Here is an 11258-nt window from a genome sequence, read left to right as displayed (position 1 = left end):
CCGTCCCACTTCCATTAACTTACTCATCCCACATCGTTGTACAAAGAGAGCTCTGAGGAACTGAGCTCATTCAGTACGTATAGGCCTACCTGATCCTGCGCTATTGCTACCGCAATATACCTTATCATTCTTTCTCCACTAGAGCTTACTCCAACTGAATAACTAGATTTCTAAAATTATATCAAACCTGATTGGAATTATATAGGGGCGTAGGCTTACAAGCTATTCATATTTACATGCTAATCACAATTTATCTGGACAAGCCTCAACCAGCTCTTACAATGCGCTCAGAAACGGAATGAGAAGGAAATGCCAACTTGATTCGTCACAAATGGACTTGTTTAATGATCAATCTGTAACACCTTGGACTTGGAGATCATCTGACAGTCAGTCATAAAGATCATCCAGCTTTTGATACGGCATGACGATGCTGGTTTCACTGATATCTATTCTATTTATTCAACAAATTTGGACTATTAGTAAGTGATATTATCAATTATTATATTTATTGACGTTAAATTCCATTAAAAGGTGAGATCTACGAACAGTTGATCTAACAGTTGAGATCTACTCTAGGCTACTCTATATCAATAGCCTCATTAATCTATCTGAAATAATGTATAATTGTGGCTCAATGAAGAAGTATTCACAACACAGTTCAAGAAAGATTCAAGATTCACATCTTTTTCAAAAGATTTCGATCATTTCTGAAAACATCAACGTTTTTCCACAGGGTTCTTGATTAAGGTAGAATATTTCTTAGAATATATGCAATTCATTTTAAAGTTATTTTATATCATATTCATTCAATCAGAATCAAGCTATTTCTAAATGTTATTGTTTAGAAGAGGAGGAACATTGATATTCGAGTACAGTGGTAGGTAATATGGATATAAATATCGGGGCACCGAGCTTTGCTAGTTATTTATTTATAAACTATTGATAAACAGAACACAATTCTTTCAAATTATTGGGGAAGGACTAACAGGCACAGCTCAAAACTGTTTCTACCCCGAATTTCGATTTATACACTAGAAATAGCCCAGAAAGTAGTTTATTCCATACACTTGAATTCAGGTTCAATTTTCAGTCCAAACATTTAAAAACAAGATTAATTACAAACCAAATTGAATAACAAAATAACACACACTAATCACTTAAAATTGTCAAATAATGAATAACTTTGAAAATGATGATATACTCTAGTTTAAGAATGATTATCATTTAATGTCAACAAATCAGATTATTTTGATCGAGTCGATTAAAATATCTAATATTTCTCGCTGATTGATTACACAGCTGGAGATAATTCTGTCTCTCTCCCACACACGCATTTCTGTTTCGATAGACGACGAAATTATCATCTGTTTTTCCAAGGATGAATAATTTTTATCCTTTTCATGTCCTTCAGCGAGTTTTCCCAGGGATGAGACCTAGTGCAATCGAATTTTTATATCATAAACCTACTATGTTCCAAATTTCGTGAAAATCGTTAGAGCTCTAACAATTTCGACTAGCCGTTTTCGAGATCCTTTAAACATAAATAACCAGATATAAAAATATAAGCAGATCTACAGAAATTGCTAGCTTAATATAATGGGATATGCATATTTATATGGGATGGCTTTTGTATGAGAATATTGACAGATTTTCAAAAATCTCATTCACGTAATCCATAAGCTATTCAACATTTATTTGGACTCTGTTTTTGAGTGAGAGTTTGAGATTCAAATTGAGATTTTATTCATATTAAGATTATTATTCTTTAGAATAGTATAGGACAATATACGACAACATAAGTTTATATAAAAAAGGATACTGTCTAAGAGTAATGCTTGAGTTAAGTTAGATTTTGATCAGCTTATTAGATAATATATATGATTACTTATAAGTATGTTGATTGAGAATGCACCAATGATACTTCTAAATCAAATATGTTGAGACTTAGAAAATACATTCTTTGCAATTACGACAGAAAAATTAGACCAGTGCTTCATAACACAAATCAGACTACAGTTGAAATCTCCCTGTATCCAATTTCAATTTATTTGGTAAGCTATTCTAACTATCAATGTGCCGTTTTGAAAATTGAAAAATTAAAATAATTGAATATTATTGTTAGAATATAACATCTATAAAATTATAAAGTGATACATTTTTAATTTCTCAATTATAGGGTGATTAATATGGAAGTAAGTTGTATTTTGGATTACAAAAAAACTATCTGTCGGAATGAATTGTCTATGAAATAGAATATGATAGAATAATAATTGGTTTGATTTTAAAGATTTGACGTTGAATTACATATTCCACATTATACATAATATCTCCCATCATTAATATGTTGGAAAGTTTGAGTTCAAAAAATTAAATTTAACAGAAGTGGATAGAATATTGTTTTAGGCGCAATGAACCATTTATGGGTCTACTGCAGAGACGATAATGGTTTGAATCTTAATATACCGGTAGGCTTATATCTATATTATAATACTTGGCATTAAACCTTATCATAATAGGCTATAGCCTAATAACGTGCTGGGAAATGTTTGTTTGAACTAATTGTTCTATTTAAAGGATGAAAAATCTCATACAATGTCCCTCAAGTGCTGGCTTGTGATCGTAAGTACAATTTCAATGAATTGCGAAATTCAATATTTTTTTATTAAATTATTTGGCTATATCTGGTTGAATTAGACATGGTACTTACCGTATTGGAGAATCGATGTTTTTTAAATTACGATGCTACTCTATTATTGGAAATTGAAGATTTTTTATAACTAGTATGACAAGAGTTATTATTTCTATTCTCTAGCAATAACTTATCGTCGAACTGTGTTGCCTATTAGCGTTCTCAGCCAGGTATAACGCTGCAGCGGTGTTCGGGTCATGAGTTTTTGATTCCCGATCGAATGGGATTCATCTCTCATGATCTCTCATTCCAACTTCACATGAAATTACCAATACCTAGGCCTATATCATACCTCATAATTGTCGAAAATTGAAAAAAGTAATATCATATACATCAGAATTAGCAAATATTAAAAAATATTATATCATACCTCAGAATACCTATTATAATATCAAATCTCTATCAAATATTTGAGAAATAAGATTCACATCTCATACTTTATCTTCAACCTCCAATTTTTCTCGATTCTGAACATATATGTAAGATTTTTATCAATCAACATGAATCTATAATAATTTTTTATTGCAGAATTATTACGCGCTAGGATAATTTTCTCCCTTATACCGTAGTCTATGAGACTATTAGTAGTCAATTTCAATGAATATATTGTATAATATTCAATAACAGCCTGATAGGAATTATATCGTTTCTGAAGATATTAATGAAACTTCAATATCTGAATTCCATTTTTTCTCGTTACAAGATATTTCCCATAATTCACTCCCATCCTCAAAAACAAAAATATAATTATACAGTAACGACAATCCACAATACCACGATATATTTGTTGAGTTTTCCTCATCGCTTATTAATATAACATCTCAAATGGAATATATTAATTACAGAAATGGTATGATGAATTTCTCAAGTGGGATCCCAGTGATTTTGAAGGTTTGAATGATTTCACTACGGACACAACATCGATCTGGTTTCCTGATCTGAGCGTTGTGAACATGTAAGTTCTCCAATTATGTTAACTAGAATTTGAATTACAAAATTATGAAATGGGTAATACAGAGTGGATACAGCGCTCAACTGAAGAAGTAATTCCTGAGATGTGAGTGAGATCTATATTGGATCGAGGGGCTATCACATCGCTCTTTGATAGATAGATAGATAGATAGGGGCTATCTTTGAGACTTCTATCCTTGGAATCACATAAATTTTTCCAAATGTGAGCAACTTACTAGAGCCGACAGGATTGAATACAGCCTGTCAGTAACAATAATTTCATCATATCTTCTTATCTTATACGGTAATGAATTGAATTTATACCCACCAGGAAGGTTTATTGGCAGGAGCAGTGAATGGTATCAACCTGTGTCTTGAATATCATCATGAAATCTTTCAATATTGATGATGATTTGATACATCATAGATACAGCAAGTCAGCAATCATTCTATACTGTTAAGGATATCAAAGTTATATTGTCTTGGAGGTACGATAATCGGAATCAAGATGCGTGTATTGTAGGCTAAACACTTTGAAAAAGATATTGATTTTCCCTTTATTTTTTGTCAGGAAAAGTTCAATGCACTACTATTATCCACCTGGAGTGGCAGTGGTATCTCCTAATGGGGAAGTATACACCGAAAGCTTCCCTTATTACCAGAGCACCTGTGATTTGGACATGACAAATTGGCCATACGATGTTCAAACGTGCAGCTTGCTGCTTGCTTCCAGATCGTTTGTGATGAAAGAATTGGATTTGACATTGTGGAATGAGGTGAGCACTAGCAATATTATAATTAGCAAATTTATTTTAACCTTTTCCCATTTTTGGAGAAATGAACATAGCCCATTTTCTTTTCAAAATACAAAGAGCCCTTTAAATATGATATTGTATGCAACTGAAACCTTTTATCAATTCGATTCAAACAGTGTGGAATTTTAAAAAGTAAACTATAATAGGACTTTGATATACCGTGATCTTTTTATATCTCTCAAAAGTCTTTCGATACAAAGAGGATGCAATAAGGATCAAATATATGTAGGCCTATCCTTAATTGTAACTACCAGTACATCGATTACAGACCACTTGTGAAAAAACATCTCATTTCTGAATCAATCAAGAATTTTGTGTTTTCAGCAATATATCACCTCTGATATACTATTTCTAAATTTTGTCTAGATTATAGGTAATGATCATTAGAAGACAATTCAAATCAAAATGTTCATCCGAATATATGAAAGAAGGTTTACTCAAATTATTTTTTTCCAAATTATTCGCGAATAGTCAGCCCAATCACAAATTCTTCACCATTAGATTTACCACTGACAAAGTGGGCCTATAAGTCATATTGATTCAATAGTTATTTGTGCAACTAGTTCGCAAAGTGCCACTTTGCTGCACCGAAAGAAACGTTTACGCACGAGCCGTAGGCGAGTGCGGAATGATGGCTTCTTGAGTGCAGCAAAGAAACTTTTTATTGCACATTAAATTTTTCCTACAGTTACCATGACATAACATTCATGGCGTAACATATAACATATGTATTCCTCATCATTATTTATGATGGTGTTGTATTTTGTGGTATATTATTAGAAGTAATTACTTTACTTACAGGAGAAAATCTTTAAATTTTACTTATATCATTTATTCATTTTCCAGTAATGCCCAAAATGGTCTTGACTACGTACGTTTTGGCTGGATCTAGCAAGCTCATCACGCTTAAACATCACTGTCTTGGCCAATATCTGTCATCTGCTGCACTTGACCAGTTTGACCTCGCAGACTACTGGAACAAAATTGCCATTAATAGGTCTAACAAAAATTATAATGTACTAGATTGTATTTATCAAAGAACAATATACAGGCAAAATATTTCATGTTATGAGCCTATTACATTTTTTATCGAAGTTTAAGGAGGTAAACAAAAAAGGTTATTGTAGAAATGATTGGAAAACCCTGTGAATTAACATCTCTTTATTCTATTTTCATTTTCAGCTTGAAAAAAATGCATTATGAAGTAAGTTGAGGCCTTCAGTACTCAGCAAAAGGTATAATATACTTGTCTTTTATATTTTGTGCTTGTTCAGAAAATCGTTCTCCAAAAAAAAATTGATAATGTTTCACAAAAAAAATAGCTTCAGTTTTACTACAACAGGTAATGCATAATTGGATAACAATCACGATGCACAATATAACCAGATTGATCAAGGCAACAGAATCTTAAGATTTCTATTCTAATTTGGAAATTATGTTCTTTCGTTTATAAAAAATGGTTCAACTTTCCCCTTCCATTGTAAAATAGGCTACTGAGTGGGTTACAAAAATGATCTCCAGGAGTAAGAGAATAAACAATGAATACTATGAACATATTTTCTTTAGATGGGATGAAAACACTCTGAAAAGGTCTTTTCCCCGAATGAAGACTGGTGTGTCAGATGAGAAGGCTATATGTATACATGAAATATTATCGAATACCGTACGGTACACATTCGATAAGTGAATGTAAGTAAGACCATAAATATGATCAATTTACTCATTCGAACTAGACCTATAGGTTCTAGATTTTCAACCATTGTATAAGGTATGATACTCATTTGATGGATCTTAATTTTTTTCAATTATTCTTGAAATTTCGTAATATTAGTCTAAGCCTATAGCTTATTTTCTATTGCCTACTATGAATACTTTTACACATTAATTCCAATTTAACAATAATGAAGAGGGTGGAACTGTCCATCAAAATAGCTCCTAGAGAACATATTTTCTTATGCTTAATTTCTTTTCGAATTACTCTTCCAGTTGTCTACACACTGTATTGTCTTGTCCTGTCTGTGGCCAACATGATTTCCATTGCGGCTTTGAAATTTCTGTCTGATCTAACTATCAATACTATCAGCAACGCATCACTAGATGGATCAGCTTCAATAGATAAGCTCAACACATAATGTTTATCAATACACATAAGGTAAGTGAAGGCACATATTTCAACATTTGGTATTTATGAAAGGACTTATTACAGCATAGGAATGAGAGTGCCTAGATGAGAATAGAGGCTCTCAGTCTACGAAAAACGACAACCCACTTATACAATTAATTTAAAAAAATTGAAAAACAAAGTATTGTAATGATAAAATAACGCAACATTTGTGTTCTCATTCGTTCCAGTTCCATTATTACTGTAGAATGGATAGTCTAGGATATAAATTATTAGAGTTGTAAAAATTTGTAAAGAATCAGCAAAGGTATTTCGTATCATATATATGATAAGCTACTATATTTTTGAAAATGGACCTATATAGTATTGAATTGTTGAATAATAGAACAATAAGTGTGCTTATGTGGGAGTGTGACATATATTTTGCAGGACATTAATTATAAATATTTGATTTCGTCCTATATATGTTTACAGGAACCCATTCAAATAATCCACAACCCATTCAAATAGCCCACAATAGTAATTTTATATGGAATTTGATTTTCTTTAAGAAGTGATGAAGTTTATCAAGTCTGGATATCATTATGTTTTTCTGTAGAATTGATGATCAGTAAATTTATTATGAGTTATTACTAGTGTAAAGAATAAGGCTCTTCTGTTATAATATTGTGCTGAAGTCTAGCACATTGGAGCACTTCAATTTTCTAAAAATAAAAATTAAGTGGAAATCACAATAAAATGTAATTTTCATTGGAATTTTATTCTTCAATCAATCAACTAGACCTGATTAAATATATAATTTTGACAGGATCGTAACCTGGATGAAAGCGAAGATGAATCTTCATAAGTGGTCATCAACACGGCAAGTCATCAATGGAAAATAATAACTACATTTTTGGATCGAATTAACTTTATGGCATTCATTTTGTTCTATATTTTCAATTATTTGATACCCTTTCGTGGTTAAGATATGATATTTACTTGTGTTGAGCTAATAGTTATAGTTATAAATCCAACGTCAAAGAGTTGATGTTAGTTTTTACAATCAGTTACAAAAATTGCAAGTAATATTCGTATTAAAATAGATGTGGAAAAATGTATACAAATATTAATGTATGTTCATAATAGTACTATATATAATTAATATTTTAATTTAACATTATCAAAGACGTAGCTGAATAAGAGCCTTGAAAGTATGGCTGAAGCTCATAAAGAGGGTACAATCAGTTAATTATAAGCAAGAATTGCAACGAGAGAAGTAGCAAGTTGCAACGTGCCACAGTGAATGGAAGCATAAAAAAGTGCACAACCAGTTATGTACAGATTTGATGGGAGTTGAAGAAACATCTCAATGTTTGTTTAGTTTTTCAACAATTATTATAGTCTGTATAATTCCTTAAGGACTTTGTCCTCCATCCGAAGAAATTAGAGCGTTGTCAAATGTTCTTGTTTGCAAAAGTGTTTGATAAGTTTTTCAAGTTCTTAATTCAATCATAGAGTTGTATGTAGAATATCATCCCTGATATTCCAGTATAGTGCTGAGAAAGTTTCAGGGTTGAAGGATTAAAAGAAAATTTATTTTTTTTAATGAAATTGAGAGAATCACGAAATGATATGTTTTTCTTTTGAATAACATTCCCTCAGAATAATTATTGGATATCGAAAAATGAGTAAGAATTCAATATCAAAATGAATAGGAAAACGTCTTCTTTCCATTCGTGTCTGGATTATTTTCATCCGACAAATAGTTATTTCTTAATTTATTATTAAGTTCATAATGTCAAGACATTCCGTGCAGAGAACATGAAATTTTCAACATGTTAGAAACTTTTTTGTTTCAAAAGATGCGAGTGAGTGGTGAAAGCGACAAAGTTTTTCAGGAAAAGTTGGAATTCTTTTTCCAATTATTGTCAAAAGTAGTCAGAAGAACGTTTTTTGGCATCTCAGTATAAACTCATTATACAGTATAATATAATGAATCATCAAAGGAATAAGGAGGAAAAGAATGTTTTGTGCTATAGTTTGTGGCTTTGTACAAATAGGATGAGTATGTGGTTTGAGAATGATAAGATAAAACTTTAAGATTTCGAAATATATGCAGGCTACGATCAACACAGTAGTTATTTACCCTACCAGCATGCACTATTGATAACCTTTTCTCTTCTGCTCCAACTATTTTCTGATCATTGAACAAAAATTCAGAAAACAAGTAGTAGGCTACTGTTTATACTGGTAGAGGAAGGTATCTATAAGTTGTATACCGGATAATCTTATTTCGCAAAACAAGAAATATGGTTTTATCAACGATATTTTACTCTCGCCTGCTGTTTGTGATGTCCATAGTCATAGCCGTCACATTGACTATAATAAGTAAGATTGTCATGGACAAATTGTTCGGTCCTCAATATTATACTAATGAGAGTCAAGGTAAGCTATCACTTTTTTCAATTTCACAAACATTTACAGATCTGAGTATAATCCGACTATGGACACTATTTTTGCACAATCAGCGGTAAAGTATAAATTCTAAGATTGCTCATATAAACCAGTGGACTTAGAAGGGAATATAGCTCTCTATATTCAATGTCTTTTTTTATAGAGAATAAGGAATTCACTGGAAAAAAATGGATTGTTGAACTAAAATTAAAACATTAAAAAAAGGAAATTCAAAGATACCTGTGAATACATTTTTCAACAAATTATTATTTTTATCATAAGAAAGACCAACGGAATCAAATAGAACTAAAAATTAATTTATATGAGTACCTATAGCTCTCTTTAAATAATATGATATTATGGTTTTTCTATTTTGGAAGCACATTTTGAATATGATCCTTGATTTTCAAAGTTCTCATAATTGAATCTTATTATTTCAAGTTGAACTGCTCTCTATCACCTTGAAGAGTATTATTGTGGCTCGTCATCTCGTCACTTTTTATCTTGAAAGGTACACCGACGCCTTCGACGAGGTTTAAATAATTTCTCGAAGTCTCATTTGTCTGTGGAAATAGTCCAATTATTCTATGCAGTTGAATCCTGAATCTAGCAAATATGGAATTGAATATGATAGTTTTGCTACACCAGTAGCGAAGCAAGAGCTTTGCATATGAAGCGATAAGCACAGGCATTTGTCACTGACTTTGAGATTGTTGAAAGCAGGATTGATATAGAAAAATACACATTTCCAATAATAAATTTATAAATCCTATAGAAGAAAAAAAACATTCAAATTATGGAGAAGGGAATGAAAGATATCACAAAAGGTATAAGATATGAGTATAATGTGTTCACCCGATCATGAAATAAAATGATTAACGGTTTAAGTATTTTTGATATCTACCGTACTACTAAGAAGTTCAATTATGGAGAATTTACTAGTACCCTCATATTATTGTATTTCAAAAAGGACTGTGTTCTATCAGGTTCCATTCCGGATTATGATTAAAAGTAGGTAGTGTCCAAAATAAATTAATATGAGGGTACTATTATAATAATTGTTTGTAATTGAAAAATGAAAAGATATAGCGATAGCCAATTATATCGATGATTTTTCCAGGTAACACAAATGTACAGAATAGTTCAGAAACCGTTTGTAAGGGCCATACAGGTTGCATAGAGGATAATGACTCACAACAAGGAGAGAAAAATAACCAGAGAATAATTGTCAATACCCACAACAGATTGAGAGCAACAGTTGCACTTGGTCAGCTTGAGAGTCAGCCACCAGCTCAAAACATGCAGTTGATGGTAGGTCAAAGTCAAAAATTATTTTCACCGAATAGCATTTAAAATAGGTACCTATCTTTGGCCCACGATAAGAGTAGCAAGAAGAGTGAGCTGATGTTTCCTCCAACTTAAACAAATTATCGATCATCGTTTCCAAGAAATGTACGGTAAGTTATGCCTATATATTTTGCTGAGCCAGATGGTAGAGGGGTAAGTTATGTCATCGATTTCGCCCCTCATGGCATATTATTGCGTACAAGACTTTGATTTCTGGTTTAATTTTTGGATTAATTTTATTTTCTTCCAATATTTTTCATATGGAATGAATAATATATGACATGAAATAATGCATATAAAAATGGGGTATAATAAAATATTCATGAGAATTTGAGAATGAATATTCTGCAAGATATAGGAAGTCCAATTATTTCAATCCAAACAAATGGAATAGTATCATGGTACCAAACAATTTTTTTATATTGTGTAGGTAATGACTACCATAAGAATGGAATAAGAGCTTGGAAAATAAGAAGAATACTAGTGCAACTGCTTTAGTTTCTATTATTTCCCTCCTCTCATGAAGGTACATCAAAAATGAATATTGTACTGCTGTGTTGAACCGTAGTTTATATGGTACCGTACATGGAATAGAATATCCTTTTTTTAAATAAATAAGCAATAATATATAAAAAAAGATTGATAAAAACCAGGATGGATGCTCTTCAACTGTATCGCAGAATATCATTTAAGGTATTCCGAGATTGCTATTTTTCTAACAATGAGACATTTTCAGGATTGGGATAGCAAACTAGCTTCAAGAGCACAGTTTTGGGCCGACCAACACATGTTTAAGCACGATGATGATAGAGGCGAAAGTGAGTGCATTTTCCTAAGTTATAATAGAATCTAATCTCATAATGAATTCCTCCAATTTCAATTTTATATCATAAAAATT

General features: G+C 31.5%; 1 protein-coding gene across 1 annotated transcript; it reads left to right on the top strand.

Annotated features, from left to right (window-relative positions):
• Positions 1 to 8068: 8068 nt before the first annotated feature.
• LOC120349682 (venom allergen 5-like) lies at positions 8069 to 11213 on the top strand. The gene is made up of 3 exons (XM_039420184.1): positions 8069 to 9004; positions 10134 to 10324; positions 11097 to 11213. The coding sequence occupies exons 1-3, from the start codon at positions 8869 to 8871 to the stop codon at positions 11211 to 11213; spliced, it is 444 nt and encodes a 147-aa protein (XP_039276118.1). The 5' UTR covers positions 8069 to 8868.
• The last annotated feature ends 45 nt before the right edge of the window (positions 11214 to 11258 follow it).

The sequence above is a fragment of the Nilaparvata lugens genome, chromosome 2 (genome assembly GCF_014356525.2).
Source record: "Nilaparvata lugens isolate BPH chromosome 2, ASM1435652v1, whole genome shotgun sequence".
Lineage (NCBI taxonomy): Eukaryota > Metazoa > Arthropoda > Insecta > Hemiptera > Delphacidae > Nilaparvata > Nilaparvata lugens.
This window is presented reverse-complemented; position numbering and strand designations above follow the sequence as displayed.

What these genes read in the sequence shown, in the direction of transcription:
- LOC120349682 (XM_039420184.1), top strand. Translation starts at nt 8,869, where the DNA reads ATGGTTTTATCAACGATATTTTACTCTCGCCTGCTGTTTGTGATGTCC. An exon ending in TTATACTAATGAGAGTCAAG is followed by an intron (nt 9,005 to 10,133) that starts GTAAGCTATCAC and finishes TGATTTTTCCAG; the next exon opens with GTAACACAAATGTACAGAAT. An exon ending in CTCAAAACATGCAGTTGATG is followed by an intron (nt 10,325 to 11,096) that starts GTAGGTCAAAGT and finishes AGACATTTTCAG; the next exon opens with GATTGGGATAGCAAACTAGC.